Source organism: Mauremys mutica, chromosome 2, assembly GCF_020497125.1.
Source record: "Mauremys mutica isolate MM-2020 ecotype Southern chromosome 2, ASM2049712v1, whole genome shotgun sequence".
Classification (NCBI taxonomy): Eukaryota; Metazoa; Chordata; order Testudines; family Geoemydidae; genus Mauremys; species Mauremys mutica.
Genome location: NC_059073.1, coordinates 31880363 through 31906653, shown reverse-complemented (window position 1 = coordinate 31906653; position 26291 = coordinate 31880363). Strand labels below are relative to the sequence as shown.

The following is a 26291-nucleotide window of genomic DNA, read 5'->3' as shown; positions in this document are numbered from 1 at the left end:
TTGAAAGGTACAGGCTGATCCCAGCCTGAAGATGAATTGTTTGGGAAAGTTTGCTCCAAAACAATTCTGTCACTTTTGAGAATAATGGAAGTTGGATAGCAAGATAAAAAAACCACACTTGTCTATTACAAAATTCCAGCTGGGGTTAGAAAATTGAAATATGGCCAATTAGCTCTCATTTAGAAGAAGTGCATGTGAGTGTTCCAGTGAAAATTGCTTTTGATTTGAACAAGTTAGGAGTATCTGGGAATCTCATTCTATTGGAACACAAGCAAATTTTAATAATAGCACTTAGCTCATAATGTGCATAGGTAATAAGGGCATATGGTACATGTGCCCCAGACATTCCCACATATGGCTGAAGAGGAAGCAAAGAAAAGTTTCTTCACTTCCACCATCGCATGCACAGTCTCAAATTACAGAACTGTGCTGAGTGGTTGACAATTTGCTCAACATTCACTCTGTCTACTCAGTTACTGAACTATGTTTTATTAATTGTGAAGAATTTTCATTTACTTTACAACAAAACTGCTCAGATTTGGACTGAGCTATCTATTGACATGGAAACAGAAACATGTCTTGGTAGGTTATATGATGTGTCTTCTCTACCGGAGTTTCTGCCAGTATGGCTCACTGAGAATATGGAGATGACAGGGACCTTCATGCCATAACCTGTGAGTTGGATCATTGTTCTGTCTGAATGCTGAAGGCCAGGAGGGAAGTACTGAGTCCCATTGTTGGCCAAGATTTTCATTTGTTACTCTGTGGGTGTGGGGAACAGGCATGTTAGGTCCATGTTTAAGAATCTAACTCTTGATTTTGGCAATGTAGCTAACTATTGACTTGTATCCCATCACACATTTTCTGGGAAAGTCACTGAGAAGGCTGTGATTAGAACTGGTGAATAATGAATATTTTGGTCCAGTTCTGAAACATTAAATAAAAAAGTTTTGCTGTAGATCAAATAAAAAACAAATTTTCAACTAGTCAAAAAGTCAAAAAACTTTCTTCAGGCATTTTCACAAAAGCAAAGGAGGACTAGATTCATAAGATATTGGGAGGAGGGAGGATGATGATGACCATCTCTCTTGTAAGTTTTAGTCCAGTGGTTAGGGACGTACATGCTTGGGATGTGGGAGATCAAGGTTCAATTCCTCTCTTTAGCGGATGAGGAAATGGGACTTTGAACTTAGGTATCCCACATTACAGGGAAGTGTTCTGTCCCCTCGAGTAATTCTTTCTCAATGTTGCTTGTTAAAGCTGTTTCATTTGCTATAAATAATTAAATATTCCTTGGAGCAGGGATTTGAAGTAGGGTTTCTCACATTGTAAATGAGTATCCTAATCTATCAGGATCTGAAGTCATTCTCACTCTCTTTCCCTCGCCCAGTGATTATTCATTATCATTCATAGTGGCAATTCATAGCCATTTATGTTATGGTTTGTTTGTTTATTTTCAGGGGACTGTGTGCCAAGGAAAATTTAGCAAAATAAAACCAACATAATTTGCTTATGCTACAAACTCCGTGAAATGTGTTTTAGTTTCACTATGGAAATTCCAGAAAGTCAATGGCATGTGTAATAATACTGAAATTCCATACCTAATCAGACCAGTTGGTTGTCTAATCCAGTATCCTGTCTCTGAAAGTGACCAGTACCAAATGCTTCAGAGGCAGCGCTCGTTCCCCCGTCAATAGACAATTATGCAATAACTTATCCATGGCGATGTTTTTTGGTAATTCTAGGTGGTTAGTGATTGGTTATGTTCTGAAGCTTTCATTAGGATTTTGTATTTATTTTAAGACTAGCTACTATAATTTCAGATTTTTTTATTCATATAAATATTTGATCCTTCTGTGAATCCCATTAAGCTCTTACCTCTATAATATCTTGTGACAGTGAGTTGCACTGTATAATTTCCAGACTAGAATATTTGAGTAATACAGAAGCTAGAGTTCCGATATAATAAATGTTTGATTTGGGCAGAAAGTTGAAAATGGATTATTTTGAGAGAGTGATGAATTGGTGGCAATATTTTACCAGTTTTTATCATCATTTGAATTTGAGTATGAACAATGACTGTTTCAAGCCATGAACAACATAAATCCATTATTCTATTTGTCTACATACTTACTTGTGTAAACAAGCTGAAAACCTTCATCGGTTCCCTCTGTATCTGAGTTAAATTCCAACCACAGATGATTTGAAGTACTACTTAGTGTCAGTCCTCTTAATGAGGCCGCAGTAAATGCACCCAGCAGGTGAGCTGTGTTGTCTTTTCCATCATATATCTGTAAAACAAATACGACTTGTACAATTTTAAAAAAATTCAGTTACAACCTAATTTCACACATCTCTATTAAGTGGAAGGATGCTTATTGTACCGGGATCTATTGTAAGTCAATTTAGAGAGCTCTTTATGCATATGCTGTTTGTTTTTCCTGAATTATGATATAATTGTGGTGATTTTTCAAATGCACAATTTAAAATATGTCAGTTCTTTTTTGCATGACAATTGAAGTGGAAAGGGTTGCCATTTCAGCAAAATGTTTTTAAACATCTGTGTTTACTTTGCCATTCCCAATATTATAACGTTTGCCACAACGTATCAAGGAATACTTATTTTGTGTACGCACTTCTGTCTCAGTCCTGGAAGAGGTGTAATGTAAAAATGTAATGTCTCCCTAGCCATGAATGTTAAACAAACCTCTGCAAAATATTTCTAAGTAAATAAAGGTGCACGTATAACAATAAAATAAAAGGAATGAGAATAAAACAAACAGAATAACTGGCTCCTTAAGTTGGAAGAACAATGCAATTTATATGTAAACTGGAAACCAACACTTTTATTTATTTTTCTTCAAGAGCTGTTTTTCCCCTATTTAACAATGGACATTTCTATAGAAAAAATTAAATAAAATCCCAAACATTTCAAAGAATCTATTCTAATAACATTTAGCAGATTTCATTGCAAGTTTTGTTCTTTTTAAACATTAGAGGTGTTACATTCCATTCAGCCATGAGAAAGTTAAACTGTAATCTGATTAACTGTAGTTGCTATGCTTCACACATAAAATCTTTGACAAGTAAGTTTTAAGAATGATTACATTTGTACATGACTAAATTCTGACCTTTGTCTTAGTCTTGATTTGCTGCACAGTGAAACTCAAAACTTTTCCTTTCAAATAAATAAATATTCATGCTCAATGCTAAATAAAGTCTACTTTTATCAGTGGAAAAATTATGTAGTGTTTGCATTTGTAAATATGAATGTAAAGCAAAACCAACACAAACCAAAAATACCATTCTCACCCAATGTATTAAAAGGGAATTTAAAATGTGACACGTAACTATTATAGCTGCTTTTTGTATCTGTGTGGAGGATTTACATACATAACTCCCATTTAGCATTAATCAGACACTTCTGCATAAGCCTCTAGTAAAAATGGAATCTGTCCACTATCTTTCAGATGATCATCTGAGTGAATGAGGTATAGCACTTTCAGAATGAGATTGCAGAATAACACCAGTGTCTGGGCCAATATTCCTTGTCTCAGTCAAAACAAGGAAACAACAACAAAAACAAACTCACAGACTTTAATGCTAATGGCTCTGTGTGAATTACTGTACAACTATCCCATATCTGTTATGTAGCCTCTGAACTTCTAATAGCGAATTCACTGTTTTATTAGCATTTTGGAATATTCCAAAGTACTAAAGGCATTCTATAAAACAAGAGTCTTCTATTTAGGTGAAGCTATGTATGTGATGATGAACTAATACAGTGGAATGTGTTTTATTAAAGTGTTGGGGGAAATTACATGAATTTTCGTAATATTGTGGCTTCAGTACGAATAGGAAATCAGTTTTCCAAGTCCAGCAAGATTTGTTCCCATAGAACTTCAAAAATTCCACTAGAATAGAGCTTAAGAAAAAGTTGTTACTGTGGAGTGTCAACCAATGCAACCCACAGGACCATTAAAAAAACCCTATGGCTAACTAGAAGTTTCTGTTCATTGTAAATAAGTGCTGCACTGCATGTTAGAAAACTATTTAGGAAAACAATCTCTTGGAGATACTATTCTGTTATTAAATATTAATTACTTGCATCAGTAATATCAGATCTCTGGAGATCTCAGGAGATTAGATGTCAAAACACTCTTTTTGAAATACAGTAAGCATAGGCAAGATTATTTATGCCAAAGTACTTGATGTACCATTTCATAACAACTTCAAAATCAGGTTCACATATAGCTCCTTATGGAGATGTTACTTCCTTCAAAGGCCTTCCAGAAAATGGCTACAATATACTGAGATTGCAAGAAAGCTAACTACCAGATATCCAACTTCATAACTGTCTGGTATGTTTTGTGTATACACTGCATATGTTTCTCCCAATGAAGCTTCTGTTCTATATGCTCCTCAATGTAGAAATCTAAATAATATTTCCAACAGTGCAGTATTTGTATTCAAGAGCCACAACTCCAGGTATGATACTCTCTGTTCCAAATCCCTGAAATGGCTCATCATCCACTATCACGTCATATTTAATCTTACTATGACCACCTTCAAAGCTCTGCATAACTCTGCCTCTCCCTGCCTATCATACCTTGTTTAATTGTTCATTGCCCTGCCTCTCCACTCAGCAGCATTCCCAGTCTTTGCCACCAGTGTGTCATCTTACTATGGTATCACTTACATAACCTCTTCCACGTGCCTGTCATACATTGTATAATGTGCTCATCTGAAAAGCCTCGAACCCGTCCACAATTATGTCTTTCTTAAAGATCCACTTCATAAAGTTGACAAGATCACTATTAGATCTCGCCCCAATTCCTCTATTTGTCTGTCTGTCCTTAGGTTGTGAGTCTTTCAGAGCACAGACTGGTCCTTTTGCATGTCTGGAAAGTGTCTCAGACATAGTAAGCCATAAACAAACAAACAGCAGTGCACCATTCTCAGTTTCACACCTGGCATCATCTCTGACTGGCAACAATGGGCCACAAAATAGATTACAATGTCTAGCTGTCCTCATCACAGCTTATGGAGAAGCTGTGCTTGCTCGTACACAGCAAACATAATAGTGTGTAATCTGGTATTTGGGCAAACAATTCCTTTATCTTTGCTAATTTAAAATAACACACACAGGAAAAGACCTGGAAACAAATCAAACAAAAAAACAAAAGATGTTCAGAAGAACACTGTGCTATGATTCCTAACTGTACTGTATGTAATTAACATTGCTGTCCATATACGCTCTATAAAATAAAGGATTTTTTTCCACATTGAGCCTGAAATATTATTATCTACTTTTCAAAGGGAAGGGCAGTAAGTAAAGAAATTGTGTAGAAGACATCTGACCAGTATAAAAAGATGGGGGAGGGAGAAGAGCTGAGTCCATAAAGGGGATGAAGAAAGTCTCACACACACAATAAAATCCTGAAATTCCTGTATTAGAAATGACAAGGAGAGCTACCAACAAAGAAGTCATTTCTTAATAGAATCTAAGTTTATGAAGAACCAGGATTATTTGTTAGTTGAAAACAGCAAATAAAACTATTACATAATTCAGATACTGACATTGACTACATATAAGGAAAACACACCCTTGGCCTTGAGTATAAACGGTTTATAATATACTGCATAAATAGAAAAGATGGTAAATTATTTGCATATAATGCACAGTAAAAGAACAAAGAGTTGGACATATTGAACAACAAATAAATTATGTACAAATAGTCTTAGCTATGAATGTGTTATGGGAAGCTTTGCTGAAACTACAATTACCCAGTTAATCTATCTCTGTTCCAATACCAAAAAGGTAAATAAACACTAGATTTTAGATTGTAAGTTTTTCAGGGCAGGAACCATCTCTTTCTATATGTTTTCACAGTCTCTAGCACTTAATAAGCATTTTCCTCAATCAGTTACAATCCTCATCCAAACTCATCCTGCTATCAGTTGTTCCACGGCATGCAGGAGGCGCTGGTGGGGGAAGGGGACGAGCAGGGACGGGGCGCGCTTGGGGAAGGGGCAGAACTGGGCGGGAAGATGAGGGGCAGGGCAGGGGTGAGAAGAGGCAGAGTGTGTGCTTGGGGGAAAGGTGGAGTGAGGGCAGGGCCTGGGGATGAGTGGGGGTTGAGCACCACTGGGGAAAGGAAAAAACTTGTACTTGTGCATGCCGGGGCCCCATATTTCCTCTGTGGCCATTTTGCACAGTGTAAATATAAAGAAATAAAGAAATTATGAGATGTTAAGAAACACTGAGCCTTAGAATAAAAACATCATTGTTTCTAGACTCTCAGAAACTATGGTGATGAGGAGCATAGAGGTACCTAGACAGATGGATAATACACATGGTAAGCAATGAACAATTCTCAGGGTAAAAATGTTAGATTCAAATAAAAATAAAACTAATGATTATTAACTGAATAGGGTAGCACTAAAATATATGCACTAAAGACAGAGTGGATGCCTAGCTTAACTTTATTTACAAGTCTTTGAAAATTGAATTGAGATTAGTAATCAGGCTAGGCCAGAGGCACAGCAGCAGAATAAATGACTTTTGAAATGGAATTGAAAGCAGACCTGAAACAAAGAAAACCATTCTAGGAGAATTAGTGGTACACTATACAGCCATTTAAATCACATCTGACTTAAAGATAAAACATGTTGTGTATGATGGCCCTTCCTCTGATCCTGCCAAGCTAGTTAAAACTGATATCTCTTAAAGACTCTGGCTTTATTTTATTTTTAAACATACTTTAAAAAAAAATCTGTCCTTGGTTAAATATATGCTGAAGACACAGTAATTTTTCATAAATAAATCTGGATAAAAATATTGGAGTAACTTTTTAGCGTTCAACCCTACTGAAATGCATGATAGATTCAAGGTGTACAGTATAACCAAGGCATACTTTTGTTGATAAGTAAGTATGTATCATGTGTAATCAATAACTAACATAAAGGCTATTAATAAATTACAAAAAATGGTACCCCAGTAGTTTCCCAAAATCTCCCATAAGTTCATTTCCTTAGATAAATATTTTATGCCTTTAATTTTTCCCCCCAACACATACTGTATTGCAAATGTCATCAATCTTCTTACTATATTAATCCTTTCCCACTGTTTAGTATGACAACTGAATTTTCTCCAAAGTTGACACTAACTGGGAAATGACTGCTTAGGAAGGAGTACTGCAGAAAAGGATCTGGTGGTTATAGTGGATCACAAACTAAACATGAATCAATATTGTAATACCAAACAAACAACTCTCAACCCACCCACACCCCAACATCATTTTGAGATTTATTAGCAGGAATGTTGTAAGAAAGACATGAGAAGTAATTCTCTCACTCTACTTAGAACTGGTAAAGCCTTAACTGGAGTACTGTGTCCAGAACACACTTCGGGAAAGATGTAGACAACACTGAGAAAATACAAAGGAGAGCAACACATATGATTAAAGGTCTAGAAAACATGACCTACAAGGAAAGATTTTTTAAAAATGGGTGTGTTTAGTCTGGAGAAGAGAAGACTGAAGGGGGAGATAAGAGTCTTCAAGTACATAAAAGTTTGTTATAAAGAGGAGTGTGATAAAATGTTTTCCTTATCCACTGAGGGGAGGACAAGAAGCAATGAGGTTAAATTGTAAAAAAAGGGAGACTTAGGTTAGACATTAGGAAAAATGTCCTGTCAGGATAATTTGGCCCTGGGATAAACTGACCAGGCAGGTTGTGGAATCTCCATCAATGGAGGTTTTTAAGAGCAGGTTAGACAAAAACCTGTAAGAGATGGTCTAGATAACACTTAATCCTGCCTCAGTGCAGGAGACTGAACTAAGTGACCTACTGAGGTTCCTTCCAGTTCTACATTTCTACAATTTCTATGATACTATAAACCTGCTTTACAGATCTGCTAGCAGGTTTGTTGTTAAATACACCCTACTCTATGCCATATCCACAATGGAAAATAATTTCAAGGTTTGCTGAGGTTCCTGGAATTCTCTGTCTGATTCATTGTACAAGAGAACAGAGGGAAAATGGCCCCTGGGGCACTGGAGGAGAAAGGGGGAAAAGATCATGCATTTAAATGTAAAACAGAAACATCAACAAAACAACTTTTCCTCAGGCTGAGAATTGAATATCAATCTAATGTACATTCCAGCTGAGAACACTGGGGAATCCCCCAGTCTAATGCACTGGCATATAAACCCAGATTCAATGTGTTTGTATCACTTTCCTTTTCAGTCTTTTATCCTTTTTTATATTTTATCCAGTTACATTACCTAATAGTATTACATCCCTGGATGGATAAGAAGAAAATAGCATTAGTCATTCACTCGGTTACTACCACAGGCCCAGTGATCATTTTCCACATATTTATCTTGCAAAGCGAATGGCAGCACCTAATATAAGTTCCCTCATGATATCTGTACCAGAAATCGTGACTAAGGGTGAAACTCTGCTTTCACTAAACTCAATGGGAGTTTTCCCAGTGACGTCAGGGGAACCAGTATTTCACTCACAGTTCAATGCTGAAGTTAACAGGAGTACTCATGAGTTAGGGGTGTCAAGATTGGCCCACTAGCCTGGTTTTAATGTAGAAATGACCCTTTTCTTGATACCCCAATGTCCAAATAAGAATTTGCGCAGGCTATGCGCTAAATGCATAGCAGAAACAAGGATTCTGAAAACATGATTTGGCCTCAAAATGATATATTTCCCTTTACATTACCCCAATGCAAGATGACTCATGATTTGCTATTGCTAATTATCACTGAAAACATAAGAGTCTACCTGTGTGAATCATTTTGAAGGATTGATCTTCTTAATGGCTCCCATCTGTCTTACACAAACAAAGAAAATTGTGTATATGGTTCCCCTATCTAAATGAAGTAAATAGTGGGAAAAGGTTTTTTTTTGTTTGCTTGTTTGTTTGTTTGTTTTTTTAATATACTACGTTTGAAGGTTTTTTTTTAAAATTACATAAATAGTGTGTGGAAAATATACTATTTTCATTGATAGATGGACCCAAATTCCACCTCTTGAATGTCACAGACCCACCTGATATTTCTGAGTGCTAGCATTTACATTTGGATACCTGATTAAATTGGCTGTTCATTCCAGGAGGCTCAATTATCAACAGTTCTTAGAGCTACAAATGAATATAATTTAAGACATTATTTGATTTCAGTTCTGAAGATTTTACCAAAGGAAGAATTTAGCTGACTTTTTTTTTAAATAAGTGTGCACTCCTTTAACCAACCTACTTTTGGGAATTTGCCATCCCAAACAGAGATGACATATGGATATGTAGATCTAAACCTTTTGAAAGAGGCAGAACAATACAATATTGACAGCTAAAGCTGAAGCTAGCATTGCCTTGTCAAATGTGTCATTTATTCCATACATCAACCAGAAATGAGGATTTGAGGACAGAATAAGGCTTATGGGTGTTTTTGTGCATGTACTAGCTCTTACCCACCAAAATATACCATAATCTTCTGCTTCTATGTTTTCATGATTATGGTACACAAATGGATTATGACATCAAGGATAGAGAATTCTTAAGAAACAAAAATTTGGATTTCCATGCAAATGTTCCTAGTTTATTTATATATATATATATAGAGAGAGAGAGAGAGAGAGAGAGAGAGCTCCAAAAACTTATTCACAGGGGACATTAATGTCTTAGGTCTCGTCTACACTATGAAGTTAAGTCAACATAAGGCAGCTTACATCAACCTAACTATGGAGGTGTACACACTACAATGCTCCTCCCGCCACTGTAACTCGCCTGCCATGGAGACCTAATAAAACCACCTTGACAAGAGGCATAGCGCTTAGGGCAACGCAGATAGACAGACTCAGTATCAGTGGAGACACTGTGTTGCTTGCGTTAACTTAAGTGGCCTCCAGAAGGTGTCCCACAATGCCCACCTGACTGCTCTACTCACCATTTTGAACTCTGCTGCTCTGCAGCCAGGTACATAAGTATTCGCCCCTCCCTTTTTAAAGTTCCAGGAAGTTTTGAAATTGCTCACTCTGTTTGCTCGGTATGGAGAGTACTGCCCAGCAGACCATGCCGTTTCCACTCAGCAAACACTCTCCTGCTTGGAGTACACCGGTGGTGGTGGATCTCCTGTGTCTGTGGTGAGAAGAGGCTGTGCAGTCACAGCTCCACTCCAGATGCAGGAACTTTGATATCTATGGCCAGATCACTCGGGGCATGGCGGAGAAGGGCTGACAGGGACATGCAGCAGTGCCATGTAAAAATCAAGGTGCTGCGGCATACCAGAAGGCAAGGAAGGCAAATAGTCACTCTTGTGCAGAGCTGCAGACATGCTGATTCTACAAGGAGCTGCATGACATCCTCGGCAATGACCCCATCTCCACCGCTAAGAGCCCCGTGGATACTTCAAGGGGCTGGAGTCACCAGCTACCAGAGTGAATTCCAAGGACAATATATTGAATGAAAGGGTGGAGGAGGATGGGGGACTTGTGACAGGGAGATCCGGTCGCATGGGCAAGCAAGCATCTCTTTTTGACTCCAGAGCAGTCTAGTCTCCCCCAGCAGTGTAGCTGTGCTGAGTCTGATGCAGGGGAGGGAACCTCTGGTTAGTACTCAGTTTGCTTCAATACTGCAGGGACACATATGCACATGTACTACTTTTTTAATCAGGCTAGAAGAGGTAGTGAAATAACCTATACAAGTACATTTGCTATCTGCTTTCTCATTCCCCTGTACAGCTAGGCAGTGGGAGCCTGTGGAAAAGTTTTTTATGCACACCTGGATGTCCCGTGAATCCTTCACATATCTCTAGGAAACTTTTCTTTTTGCAATCCTCTGCCAAAGGTAGCTTGGTAGAGATGCCTTGTTTCTTCCCCCACAGTAGGACACATTGCCACGCCACTTGGCAATTACTTCAGCAGGCACCTTTGCAGCACACAGGCTAGCAGCATATGGACCCAATTCATCCACATGCATGCAGGAGGTGCTCCCTTGCAGCCTTGGTTACCCTCAGGAATGAGATATCAGCTACAGTCACTGCCGCCTGTAGAAAATGGTGCCAGTGTTCACTACAATAGACCTAGGTGCTGGTACTGATAACCTAGTGCAACCCCCCAATTTGTCCCAACTCACCCCCTCTCCTGCAGGCTGTACTCACCATGGCTGGGGCTGCCACCATGCTGAATGACTCCTAAGAGAAAGTGAGAAAGTTGTGCTTGTAACTTGTTTGGATCCAGGAGTGTAAGTGCACTGACAAGAAGACCTCTGTCCATTGTTTCTTTACCAAATGCAGATGTGGCCTTGAGAGTCCCCTCATGCGCACTGGTGGAGCGGCTCAGGCAGATAAGTAGAAGAAAGAAGAGGTCTAAGGAAGACATGTTCTAGGAGGTGCTGCAATCCTCTGACGCTTCATATTGTGAGCAGAGAGCTTGGAGAGAGGCAATCAATGAGAAAATGTGGAGGGATACTGAGAAAAGAAAGCAGGACCAGGAAGCGATGCTGCTAATGCTGCTCAGGGAGCAAACAAACATGCTGTGCTCTCTGACTAAACTTCAGGCTGAACACATCTGTGCTCGCCTCCCCCTGCAGCGCATACAGAACTGCATTCCAGGACTTCCCTACATTCCCTCCGCCCTCCCCCCCCCCCACATCTTCCATTGCCACAACAGTACCCCAGACACTCCACTCTATAGGACATCACACACAATGACAGCTGGACATATAGCCAGCTGCGAAAGCCTCGTTGGCCTACGTGCCTGTGAATTCGCTGTCCCTTCCCCTTTAAAGATACTTCTTCCTGCGTGTAAGAAGTTTAGCTCAGAATGACATAGGTATTTTTGCATGGTTGTAGAATAAAAATCAACTTATGGAAAGTGGATGAATCTTTATTATTCTCCAACACATGGTGACTGCTGCTAACATTCAGAGATAGTAGCAATAAGTGCATTTGTATTATTATAGAAGTACACACACAGCAATCATTGCAATGTTCATACCACAGTGCAAAAAAATAATGCCAGGCTCAACACATGACAGCAACACAAATTACTGTAACTCATTGTTAAAATATTCCTCCAAGTCTCCCTGATCCACATAGCATCCCATTTAGCCCCTCTGATAGTCCTGGTATCTGGCTGCTCAAAGTCAGCAGACAGCTGTTCAAATTCCATGTGCCACCCATGGGGCAACTTCTCCTCCTTTGCTACACAGATATTATGAAGTGCACAGCAGACTGCTATGACCATGGGGATATTGCCCTCACAGAGATCTAACCTGAGGAGACAGCACCAGTGACCCTTTAAGCAACCAAAGGTACACTCAACAGTCATTCCATACCTACTGAGCCTGTTATTGTGCTGCTTGCTGCTGTCAAGCTGGCCAGTGTATGGCTTCATGGGCCATGGTGCAAGGGGTATGCTGGATCTCCCAGGATCACTATTGGCATTTCCACATCTCCACTCATAATTCTCTGGTCTGGAAAGAAGAGTCCCTGCTTTCAGCTTTCTGTACAGGCCTGTATTCCTAAAGATGAATGTGTCATACTCCTTCTCTGACCTGCTTGTGATGATACTGGTGAAATAATCTTGGTGAGCTGCCAGCACTTGCAACGCCATAGAAAAGTAGCCCGTTTTGTTGATGCACTCCATCTCAATGTGGTCTGGGGCACACAATAGGGATGTGTGTGCTATCTATTGCCCCACCACAGTTAGGAAATGCTGCAGAGCCATCCACTATTTCATGCACATTACCCACAGTCACAGTCCTTCATAGCAGAAGGCAATTAATGACATGCACACTTGCATCACAGCAACCCCATGTGGATTTCTGACTCCAGACTGATTCAGGAATGATCAGTAACAGTCTGGCATTGCCAGTTTCTACTCAGCGATCGCCACTCATTTCTGTGCTGTAAGGGCAGCTCTTGTTTTCGGTGTCCTTGTGCCTCAGAGTAGGGGCATGCTCCGTACACAGTTCCAGGAAGGTGGCTTTGTGCATCCGAAAGTTCTGCTACCACGGTTCATCATCCCAAACCTGCATAACGATGTGATCTCACCACTCAGTGCTTGTTTCTCAAGCCCAGAACTGACGGTCCACCATGTGTAGCTGCTCCGTGAATACCAAAACCAATCTTGAATTGTTTCTTTCCATGGCACTCAGCAAGGCAGACACCAAAGCATCATTAACAGACTTGCATCTCAGAAAATACTGCAGGATCAGGTGTATTGTATTCATAATGCTCACCACAATACTCCGTCATGCTTTCTGACGGAGATGGCAGATGCACAGGTCTCAGGGGCTGTTGAAAAGTGGTGAGAAATGTACTAGGAAGCCCATGGAATGATGGGTTAGTGAAAAATGCATCATGGGATGCTGCAACTGCCCGCATGAGACATTGTGCACCCTTCCCAAAACACCCTGCAGTGGATGATGGTGAGTTGCACATTGGGATAACTACTCATGGTGCTCTGCTCACTGTGTCAGTGCAAGAGCTGCTACTGTGGATGTGCTCCGCCAACACAAGCTGTGTAGTGTGGACATGCAACAGCGGTTTAATTACAGCAGTAACTGTATGTCAACCTAACTTAAGTTGACTTAACTTTGCAGTGTAGACATGGCCTTAGAGCTGGATCCCACACAGTGTGAATGAGTGCCAAGTAAAAGTGATGAGTAGGGCAGGGAGTTCAGGGGAATTTGATCATGGATAGCTGTTCAACTCAGACACCAATCTCTCTCCCCACACCCCCAGCAGCTTCAAGAGCCAGGCCTCTTTAGGGTAATAAGAATCATGTTTACAGCCATGTTTTCTCAGACATTACAGTCTCCACAAGACATATCTCCTTTTTACTCTGAACATTTGCAAGTAAAGAACAGACAAACTAGGAGGAGATAACTTGCCACTCAATGCATAAGTCTACACCTATTGCTTAAACTCACTCATGCCCATGCCCTTTGCTGATCCTGGAGCACACCACAGTTGCACAGTCCTGATGTGATAGAAATTCTAAAAATGATCAAGCAGCAGCGTTACACAGATGGTTGTAAGTTGTTAACCTATTAACTCAGTCTTCATTCAGTTGTTCCTCCAACAGAGATACTTTCATAGACACATCCCCTCCCAATCACATGTTCCCTCATTTTGTACATAAACTACTAATTACCTTTTGCCCCTTGTAGGTCTGATCTCTTCAGGGCACTCTACAGTTTGCTTTCACTAGAGCTAGTCAGAAAAAAACCTCAGATGGAACCATTTGCTATCAGAAAATGCAGTTGTCAAAATCAAAACACTATGCAAGTATGCTGATATCACTAAAATTTCATTTCAGAGGGGAAAAAAAGGTGGATTTTATTTTTTGCAAGCTCAAAATCCTCCATGAAACAGAATATACTCGTTAATAAGCTAAATATTTTGGGTAAAAAAGTGGTGCATAGAAGAGCAGGGATCGGCTTATAAAAGGGTCTACACCAAAATTTGATGATTTTAAACTCTATGGAATCACTGAACTGAATATCTAATACATTGTTGTTTTGTTTACCTGGAGCTTCCCGCAGCTCCCATTGGCTGGGAATGGCAAACCATGGCCACTGGGAGCTGAGGGGCTCCGTGCCTGTGAACGCTCCAGGTAAACAAAATGTCCAGGCCCACTAGCGGCTTACCCTAACAGGCCAGGAGCCAAAATTTTCCAACCCCTGAAATATAGGGGCTGGCTTATGAAATATTAGGGTTGGCTTATGAAAGGGTCATACAATTTTTGCTATTTGTACCTATCCATCTTGGAGGGTTGGCTTATAAACGAACAGGCTAATGAACGAGTATATATATGTGTTTTTTTCCACTTGCTGCTCCTTGCACTTAGAGTTTTAGTTCACCTGTGAATCTGGTTTCAGTTGAAATTGTACATGACAAAGAACCATTGTCCTATGTAGTTAAGGGGTATGGTTATGTTGAATGATACATTATTAATTATTAACCTTTTATTTGTATTGAAATAAACTAAAAATGAAAAGCCCATGTTTCAGAACAGAACTTTTAATATAAGTACACTTCTTCAAACTACAAGAGCAAAGGCAACTATGCTCAGCTTATCAATACTTTCCTGTGGAAATGTGAATACATTACTTAATGCCATAAAGCCTCTTGAGTTTAAAAGGGAAGGAGTACGGGGAAACTGTATGTGTCATAACTTGGTAACTGAATGTGTCTGTTTTTCTATGTCTTCCACCCCAATAGTTTAATCTCAAATTTAGAATTCTGGAATCACTGCGGTGCACAAACTCAGTCCTCACTGCAGTTCTAAAGAAGGAAACATCTGTTTGATAGTCACTGAAGACTGATATTAAATTCATTGGCATACAGTAACTATGGATAGTTAGTCTAATTTATATGCCACCATGCAACCTCCTTTAGCATTAAATCAAGACATGGAGGGATATCTCAGTGGTTTGAGCATTAGCCTGTTAAAGCCGGGGGTGTGAGCTCAATCCTTGAGGGGGCCACTTCAGGATCTGGGGCAAAAATCTGTTTGGGGATTGGTTCTGCTTTGAGCAGGAGGTTGGACTAGATAACCTCCTGAGGTCCCTTCCAACCCTGAGATTCTATGATAAGACAGCACCAATAGCAGAATATACTTGTATGAATCAATGTGAGGAAGTTATGTATTACATTTCTAACAAAAAAACACACAATACCATTAGTCTGATCTGCTATATCAAACATAGCAAAGAGAGAGAAAATTACATACTAAAAGAAACAAATGGTAAGCAAGTTATGTGTTCTGAAATCCACATTCTGCACCCTGAGTAGACCAGTTCAGAAACAATAGGTGCCAGCTCCTCCCTTCTCAATCTGGCAGGTAGCAGAAGTAGTAATGATTTATGAGTGTCAAACAGGCTGCTCCTTTATACTGTGGTGTCTATGCTTCAGTTGTTTCTCTGCTTCACAGGAAAGGGTTTCAACACGGGGTGTTCTTGCTCAGATTTATTTTTCCTTGCAGCTTGCAGACTCTGAAAAACTAAAACTAAATGCCTGGAACACAGACTTCCCTTTCAACCTACTCTTGTAGGGTCAATTTGAACTAGTTGTATCAAAGCAGCCTCTAATCCTGAGAAGGACACAGCCAAGTGCTTGGATTCATCAAGGGTCTCCTTATCTGGTTGCGAAAAAAATCAACATGGCATGCTAGACTGATTTCCAATGCTGAAAAAGAGACTGAACACATTTGTCACTTCAGAAAGCACTCAGAATCAGGAATAGGGATCACAGACCCCAGGAGGAAAGAGACAGAAGTTGAGGAGAGATTACAATTCCTAAAGACTGTTTCTTAGGGCTTGTCTACACTAGGAAATTAACCAGAATAGCTATTGAAAAATAGCTATTATGGAATAACTCCCAATGTGGCCAATTTTAAAGTGCTACTGCACTTTAAATTCATACCCTACCTTAATGGAAAATAACTTTCAAATGTAGAAAAGCCACTACTTTGATGCTGCCACCATTTTCCTTTTCCACTGAGGGCAATGCAAGTCCAATCTACAACAAATTCTGGTGGTCACTTTAAAGTTGCCTGTTTTTGGAACTCGGCTTGTCTACACTTGAACTTTATTTCAGATTTAGGTATGGTGTGAATTTAAAGGGCAATAGCTATTTTGAAGTAAGAGTGTCCACAAGGAAAGCTATTCTGGTTAATTTCCTCAGCTATACAAGCCTTCGGATTCAGCTGTGCTCAGTCTCTACATCAATAGTCAGAGCAGGATTTTTTTTTTAACCTCAACACAAAAGCAGCCACAGAAGACACATTAGAGCAAAGGATGAGTGGGAAAAGGATTACCATACTATTTTAGCCTCTATTTATTAATAATATAGCCAACTCATTGACTTTACTTGTGGTTCACTACAAAAAAAATGTGCAAGAGATGAAATAACTGAACACAGCCAAATTTATTAGCTGAAGACAAAACACTACAATACAAAAAAATTCTTATCTCAAAGTATGTTCACCTTACACAGAAGATGTGCTTCGAAGATACACCCCTAAATCCAATTATGTTTATATCAGGTCTGTTTACAAGTTAAAAAGCACATATTTTGTCACCTAAAATCCAACCCACTAATTTCTCAACTTGTTTTTCTGTTCTTTTCCTTATCTCTGTTTTGAATACCACATTCCAAACCAGCTGGACATAGAGGTACATCCCAACCTGTGATAGGACACACACCATTCATGTATCTTGACTTTGACAGGCTTCCTGTTTTCTAATGTCTAATGTTATTTCAGCCTGCAAAGTGTTGTGGGATGCTTGACATGGGTGAACAGAATTGTAGGAAGAGCATGATATATTCACTTAACATAATTGCCCCCCCAATATTATATTAATACCATTCACATAATATCTATTAATGTACCAGGTACTAAGCCTAACATGTATGTATTGGCTAATACCACTCAGTCCAGTCTGGAGAGGATGGCAAGATCTCCTTATACGTGGTGTCACTAAGACCAGAACTGAAGAGAGCCGCAAAACATTTAAGGAAGGAGATAAAGTAAATCTTGATGAATTCCCCATTATCCAAGTTTCTCATACCTATTAATGTGGCTAAATGTGCGAACTTCCTGAAAAATACTCATTTTTAGAGAACCATTTTCTAAGGTATCTCTCTTCCAGGGAATACACTGATATAACAGACAGACTCCTCCCAACCCCCCACAAAAAGCTGTTTAACTGTTCTACGTGGGTGAGGTAATATATCTTTTATAAGACCATTTTCTGTTGGTGCAGGAGACAAGTTTTCCAGGTTACACAGATCTCTTCTTCAGGTCTAGGAAAGGTTGTCAGAGGGTCACAGCTAAATACCAGCTGGAACAGATTGTTTAGTATAAGCAGTTAATATACTGCAAGAGACTATTCAAGTTGAAGTGGCCAGTTAACACCTCTGCAGTCAGAGCCTATTCACTCATTTTAACACAACACAGAGCTCTCCTGGAGTGAATTGTAATGTTACAAGAATCTAACTCACAACATAGAAGTACTTCCCATTATCTTCAGGCTTGTCTACACATACCGTGCTGTATCTGTGCTGCTGTAGTGCTTAGTGAAGATAGTACCTGTGCTGACAGGAGAGCTTCTCCCATCGATGTAGGCCAGGGGTCTCAAACACGTGGGCCGCAAGCGGCCTGTGGGGCTATTTCCTGCTGCCTACCAAGCGGCCTGCGCCCGCCCCCCCCCCCCCCGGCCTACCTCCAGGCCAGGGGTGAGCAAACTACAGCCGCAGGATTGCCCCCTCAAGCCCTGCACCGCTCCCTGCGGCTGGCATCATGTCCCTGCAGCTGGGGGGTGGGGAGGGGGGAAAAAGCAGAGGGCTCCGTCTGTGTGTTGCCCTGGCTTCTAGGCACCCCCTCCCTCGCCCCCCCCCCCCCGCAGCTCCCATTCCCCGGGAATGGGGAACCGCGACCAATGGGAGCTTTGGGGAAGGTACCTGGAGGCACGGCAAGCAGCATGCAGAGCCCTGCGTCCCGCTCCCCCAGTGGTCGCAGGGACATGGTTCCAGCTACTTCCCGGAGCGGAGCAGGGCCAGGGCCGGCAGCCAGCCCTGGCCCCGGTGTGCGCTGCTGCCAGCCCGAAGCCCTCCTGCACCCCACCCCCCAACTCCCTGCCCTGAGCCCCCTGCCCACAACTAAGCCCCCTGCCCTGAGTCCCCTGCCTGCACCTCAACACCCTGCCACACCCCAGCCCCATGCCCCGAGCCCCCTGCTGCATCCCCCACCCATTCTGCACCCCAATCCCCTGCCCTGAGCCCCCTGCCTGCACCTCAACCCCCTGCCCTGAGTCCCCTGCCTGCACCTCAACACCCTGCCACAACCCAGCCCCATGCCCCGAGCCCCCTGCTGCATCCCACACCCATTCTGCACCCCAATCCCCTGCCCTGAGACCCCTGCCTTCACCCCAACCCCCTGCTGCACTCCAACCCCCTGCCCTGAGCCCCCTGCCTGCACCCCAACTCCCTGCCCTGAGTCCCCTGCCTGCACCCCAACCCCCTGCCCTGAGCCTCCTGCTACATCCCAGCCCTGTGCCCTGAGCCCCCTGCTGCATCCCACACCCCTTCTGCACCCCAATCCCCTGCCCTGAGCACCCTGCCTGCACCCAACCCCCTGATGCACCCTAATTCCCAGCCCTGAGACCCCTGCCTGCACCTCAACCCCCTGCTGCACCTCAACTCCCTGCCCTGAGCCCCCACCACACCCCTCATGCACCCTCTGGGGGCAGGGAGGGGGCGGAGTTGGGGTAGAGACTTCAGGGAAGGGGTTGGAATGGGGGCTGAGAAGGGGTGGGAAGAGGCAGGGCCTCATGGAAGGGGTGGAGTGGGGGAAGGGACGGGGGCAGCGAGGGGTGTGTGTGTCAGTGATGCACTCCTCGGGCCAATGAACTAGCCCTCATGTGGCCCTCATGGTCATTTGAGTTTGAGACCCATGGTGTAGGCACTACAACTCCATGAGCAAAGGTTCAGGTCCGCATAACTACATCACTTGGGGATGTGGATTTTCCACACCCCTGATCAACATAGTTATACTGACATACGTCTGTTGTGTAGATGAAGCCTACATAAAAATGTTAACCTTCTTGTGTCCTAGTGACAAGGATTCTCAAAGGAGAAACCTCCCAAGACTTTACACCTGGCACAGGAATTGTTCGAGGATAGCCAGAAATAACCACCCTCTAGCGTAAGCTATTTATTATCAGCTTTTTTTGCACTCAGTACTCTGATCTACAGGCAGCAGTCAAAGATGCTCTCTCAACACACTGAGAAGACATCTTTAGGATACAGCTTTTTGAAACATTGTCTTCACTAACACAAAGGTGTTTTTTGTGTTTGTTTTTTCAGCAAGTTAATAACACACTATAGTTATCTCTCTGTAAAATCCTAAGTGGATTGCAAAAAACCTTTGTAGTAGTCAACATCATCACTATACCCCCTCTCTCGTTGACTTCACTAACTTTATTGCTAAATTAAACTACAGTACATTGGCTCCATATTTTGGTATTTTTTTGTTTGTTTGTTTGTTTTTTACAGTGGGATAGCTAACACACATTAGTAATCCTTTGATTTAAAAACACATTCTTTTTTATCAGGGCTTAGCTGTGTTAGCCTGTATCCACAAAAACAACAAGGAGTCTGGTGGCACCTTATGGACTAACAGATTTATTTGGGCATAGCGAAGATGTCTGAGTGCCTTCTTCACAAATGTCAGAAAGGATACAGCCTAGATCAGTGGTTCTCAAACTTTTGTACTGGTGACCTCTTTCACACAGAAAGCCTCTGAGTGCGACCCCTCCCCCCAAATATATAAAAAAGTGGTTTTAATGTATAACACCATTATAAATGCTTGATTCAAAGCGAGGTTTGGGGTGGAGGCTGACAGCTCGTGACCCCCCATGTAATAACCTCGCAACCCCTTGAGGGGTCCCAACCCCCAGTTTGAGAACCCCTGACCTAGATGATTTTAGTTGCTTCGAACTGTCTACCATGTATGTCACATGTTGACTTTTTCTTCATGCTAACCACTGTCTTGTGATGCACTTCCAATTCTGGTCTGCCAAGTGACTACACTCTTCACACTTAAATCCATCCATAAATCTCAATACTTACATAAGGCTCACAGGAAGCAATTCACAGGAATTTTTCAGAGGAAGTTAAACCAAACCAAAGCTTTAAACTGAGCTATCAAGGTTTCCTCATGTCTTAGATAATTAATTATCTTGGTGTTGTAACTTATGTTACTCGTTACCCCAATCCATGCATATTGTTTGTCTTCTCACTCATCATTTCCAGTTAAATCCCTGGAAGTTAATCAGAGTTTTGCTGTGACTTTCATCGAGTCATGATTCCACCCTTCATGTCTTCAGTTAGAGTATATAAACTTTGGGACTGGGAATATTTCTTTAATTTACATTAACTCCTCACTTAAAGTCATCCCGGTTAATGTTGTTTTGTTGTTACATTGCTGATCGATTAGGGAACATGCTTGTTTAAAGTTGTGCAATGCTCCCTTCTAATGTTGTTTGGCAGCTGCCTGCTTTGTCCACTGCTTGCAGGAAGAGCAGCCCATTGGAGCTAGCTGGTGGGGGCTAGGAACCAGGGTGGACCGGCAGTCCCTCTATCAGCTCCCCAATCTCCTAAATTCCATGTGTTGCAGCCACCCAGTAGGCTATCAAACAGCAGTTCAGCTGTCCCTCCCCCCACTGCTATGTGCTGCTCCTGCCCTCTGCCTTGGAGCTGCTCCCAGAGACTCCTGCTTGCTGTGCAGGGGGATAATGGGGGGTAGGGAGGGCTAATGTTAGGGTGTCCCTCTTCCCCCTTCTCCATACAGAGCAGAGAGGGGACACGGACAGAGAGACCTTGGGGCAGCAGCTGCTGTCTCAACTTCCTGATCCACTTAAAAAGACAATTCACTTAAGAGTGAATCAGCTTACTTAAAGAGGCAGTGTGTATCTCTCTCTCTCTGTCTCTCTCTCCCACACAAGGTGTGTGTCTTTCTCTGTCTGCTATGCTGTCACCCCACCCTCCCCCCGTTCGTGCTGCCTTGATGAGAGGCTACACTAACAACAATATGTTAACCCTTGAGGGCTCAGCTGAGTGCTAGTTCATCATTTAGCAGCAAGGCATTCTCTGGGAAATATCCCACCCTCTTCGACCCTCTGATTCTACCACCTCAACCAAGCTTCACATCATCATACCTGTGAACAGTATTAAATTGTTTGTTTAAAACATGTACTGTATATATATCTATATAATATATAGTTTTTTATCGGGTGATTTTTTTCCCCCTGGAGCCTAACACCCCCCCACCCCTCTTTTACATTAATTCTTATGGGGAAATTGGATTCGCTTAACATCGTTTCGCTTAAAGTCACATTTTTCAGGAACATAACTACAACGTTAAGCGAGGAGTTACTGTATTTAATTTAAAAAATAAATTATTCCTGAATGAGTACATCCACATGGGTGTTAAATGTGCTCTAATTTATGTCCATTAACTTCACACCTTTAGTTGATTTGTGTTAATTTTCATGAGTAGCCTCATATTGACAAATCTTCAGATGCTTTTGAAAATCCCACCCATTATGTGAAATTGTTGTTGTAAGAAAGCAATAACTAAGTCAAATAAATAATACAAGCTGAGTTCATCTAATGTTAAAAAAAACAAAACAATAACTATTGATTATGGATTTTCAAGGCTCCTGGTGAAGTTACAGAATTGCTATAGTAAGAGACCCAAATGTTCTTAATATAAGAGGAAGTGTGCATATATGAACCATCAGAGTCTTGGTTTGATTAGTTAACTTTGAGATTACAAGGTTGTCCTTTTTTGGACATAGCTTTTCCAGGAATCACTTGGTAATTTGTTTACGTATGACAATGACTCATGCGTAAGACTCCACCTACAACAAAATTGAACCAGACTGAAAGCATATAAAATCAATAAGGTTTTGAAGGAATTATTTAATGAGCCGGGGAAAACTTGACAGGCACCATGGAACACACAGGTGAGACAAAAACACCTGTTAAGGAGGTCAATAATACAAAGATATCTCTGCATCATTCAAAATGCAACTGAATTGGAGCAGGGACAGGTAAAGATCATGCATAATTTCTGCTAAATCAGCATGGGAACAGATTAAAGAGTTAAAAATGGTGAGACAGAGAGATAATAGCATAGGCTAGACCAATGTGTATTTTTATCACAGTTCAGTCATTTTATTCTTAAAATCCCTCAGACCTCTTGGATGTATACTACCTGAGCCTGGTGAGTCTTTGCTTTTTAAATTTATCAATTTGCTCCAGAACCTCTTATGAAACCTTAAGCTCTAAGAACACCTCATCTTTATTTCTAGAAAAGAGTAGGTAAATATATTTTTTTAGGAAATAAGAGAACTCTGCTTTAACAAGAGAAACCTAGAACTAACAGCTACTGCCTAATATCAAATTGCTTTATCTCCAAATCATCTCAGACATTATGAAATGCAATCCTTCTGTGGACTGGGTCATTTGGGGAGGAATTATAACTCCACTCCGAGGACCCACCCCCAATCCGCTCCTTCCCCCAAAGCCTCACCCTTGCGTCACCTATGCCTTGCCTTTGTTCTGCCTCTTTCTGCCCCCACTCCACCCCCTCCCAGTACCTCCCACACACCGTCAAACAGCTGATTGGCAGGGCCTACTGAGCACTTGATTGGAGAGGCCCACCGAACAGCTGATCAGTGCGTGGCTGGTGGGTGCTGAGCACCCACTAGTTTTTTTCCATGGGTGTTCCAGCCCTGGAGCACCCACGGAGTTGGTGCCTATGCTCTTGGGTATAATCCTTCCTTAAGAGCTCCCTGTTATGTAGTAGCTCTGCCCTTCCCCCGATTCAGGTAAGCACCTACACTTTGATCATAATTGATGATGGTGCTGTTGCTGCCTGTCAATAGTTTAGGAGGAATTATAGCTTATTACTGTAATTCAAAGGTGGTGACTTGATATGCAAGAATCCAATTACCAGCTGACACTTTTATTTATTTATTATTCATCCCTATTTAACACAGAGAAAAATTCTGTGAGTGATATTTATGGCTATTCTTCAGTGCTTTTTCTTCTCCCTGTAACCAACTTTGCACTACCCTTGAAAATGAAGATAAAAGTATATTATCGGTAATTAAATGTAAAAAATAATAAAATAAGTAAAAACATTCCAAGCTAATGTTTTCTACAGGAAGGTAAAAGGAAAGCTGATGAACACTGAAATCTGTGTTTTGTCATGGCAACTGAATCATAAATCTTCTCTGAACTGCCTGTGCACAGATAAAAATGGCATAGCTATAGCAGGGAGAAGAGTTGCATTGCTTCCAAGTTAAATGTCAAATCTAATTAAATAAAGTAGAACTTCAGAGTTACAAACACCAGAGTCCCTGAATTGACCAGTCAACCACACACCTCGATTGAAACCGGAAGTACACAATCAGGCAGTAGCAGAGGCAAAAAACGAACAAACAAAAAAAGCAAATATAGTACAATACTATGTTAAACGTAAACTATTAAAAAAATTAAGGGAAAGTAGCATTTTTCTTCCATATAGTAATGTTTCAAAGCTGTATTTAGGCAATGTTCAGTTGTAAACTTCTGAAAGAACAACCATAACATTTTTTTCAGAATTATGAACATTTCAGAGTTATGAACAACCTCCATTCCCAAGGTTCTACTATGGATTGTTTTCATTTTTACTTATAGATAACAGATTTGGATAGTTAAATTTTATTTATGGTCATGAAGAATTCCATCCATGATTTTCTATATAAAAACCTGCAAAGAAAAATTGGTATATTTACTTTTTCAGTGATGTTGGGAAAGTGATCTAAATGCTGGCCAAAACCTCCTCAGTCCAAATCTCATCTCTAACAAATCATTATTTTCTCTAACTCAATTCACCACTGGAAAAATACCATAATCGGTAAAACTGAATATTTACATACCACACATGGGTGTTACATGGATTAGCTTTATTTATTTATTTAAAATTGAAGATGAATCGTAAGTGTTAACTCTCTTATCAATTAGTAAAGTAACAGGATAATTAAAGGAAACAGTCAGTTACTTTGTAAATAGCAAAGCAAAAAAAAAGAGAATGTAATTTCTGCATTTTCTGGTATTCCTTTGAAGTAGTTCATTTGTGTTAGATTTGATGGAGTTAACATTTGGTTTTTAGTTTTGTGTTTTGCTTTTTCATAAAGCCTGGGACTACTCTTTGTTGTTTTGTTTGTTTCTGCCGATTTGCCTATTAGAAACAGTGTTTCTAATGTTTAATATGGAATGTAAATCTCTAAGCAATGTATTCAGGTATAAATGTAAACATGTTATTAGTCTATTCATTAAAAAAAAGTACCTAACAAACATTTAAAAAATATATAGTTGTTAGGGTGATAGCTCTACATCAAATTAATAATGTTAGTATTTGAGATCAATTTTTAAAAGTGCTGGGAGCCCAACTGGAATTGATGGTGCTCAACATTTTGCAGAAGGTGCTTCAAACCATGAAATTCCAGACCCATTATAAGTGCATTCCTTGTGTGCCAGTCAAGAACCATATAAAATTCAGCCTCTCAATCTAATTGGACAGAGGAAAAATATTACTTCCTAGACGAGAACAAAACTTGAAAAATGTGATGCAAAAACATGAGTCATAGGAGACATGCAACCCTGTTAAAAGATCAGTATGTAACATTGGGAGTAGTAAACTTACATACAAATTTAAGACTGCAGCGTATACTTGGTCTTAAAATGTTTTTATGGCTATAAAAACATGGATATATGGTCAGAGAATGGACATGTAAAGGAATGGGAGACTATAGACAAGGGAAAAGTTTGACTTATTCCATATTGGATTGTTTTAGATAGAAGATGTGTTACTATAATGGCAATTATTAATATAAATTCACATAAGATTGTAATAGTACAAACAGATGAACAGCACAATGGCATGAAAGCATGATGTGTTTAGAAATAACAGACACATTACAAAAATGACAACTTACCTTAAGAACATCTCCTTGTGCTAAGTGAAATGTTCTGGCTGAAATATTGATTCCCTTCCCTGCTTGTACCTGAATGCTATAAATGCATTCATGATTGTTTTCATAGTTGAGTGGGTAATTGGGGGACAGCAAAATTCCTTCATTATTTGTTGCAGAGGCTCCACATTCAGCTGCAGGTAAAAGAGAATGTTGAGGTATAGCTTAATAGAGAATATAAATATTTCAAATAACGGTATGGGAATGTTAATGCAATCTAACAAAACATTAAGATTTGTTGTTATCTAGAGTCTGGCTATAAAATAAATTTATGACATTGGATGATTAGAATTTCTTCACCTGCAGATTCCACAAATATGTATAAATGTATAAAATAGTTTAATAAACTATGCTAAATAATATACAATAATTTTTAAATCTGATAATTATAAAGACAATAATTTAAAATATTTTAACAAGCCTCTATTTTCTGTTTGTTTGTTTTTTAGTTCATCTTTGTTATTTTTTTTTCAAAAATTATTGAAGACAAAAATGAAATGAAAATAATAATACTTTGGAAGTCACATGGAAGATCTGCCTACAAAAACATACCAAAAAATCTCTAATATTAATTTAATAACAATAGGTGGATGGTATAAATTATGGAGTAAAATAAAAAGTTATAAGTTCAAAATTTACCAACCTAATAAAATAGGAGTAATCTAAATAATAAAAGAGTAAA

General features: G+C 40.3%; 1 protein-coding gene across 3 annotated transcripts in view; it reads right to left on the bottom strand.

Moving 5' to 3' along the window:
- CSMD3 (CUB and Sushi multiple domains 3) overlaps nt 1-26291 on the bottom strand; it is a 1155643-nt gene that overhangs the window by 368845 nt on the left and 760507 nt on the right. For all 3 annotated transcript variants that reach the window (XM_045006341.1, XM_045006342.1, XM_045006343.1), the window contains 2 exons: nt 25574-25743; nt 2135-2291 (listed from right to left, as the gene is read on the bottom strand). In XM_045006341.1, the coding sequence (XP_044862276.1) occupies nt 2135-2291; nt 25574-25743 (327 nt within the window). The remainder of the gene's footprint in view (nt 1-2134; nt 2292-25573; nt 25744-26291) is intronic.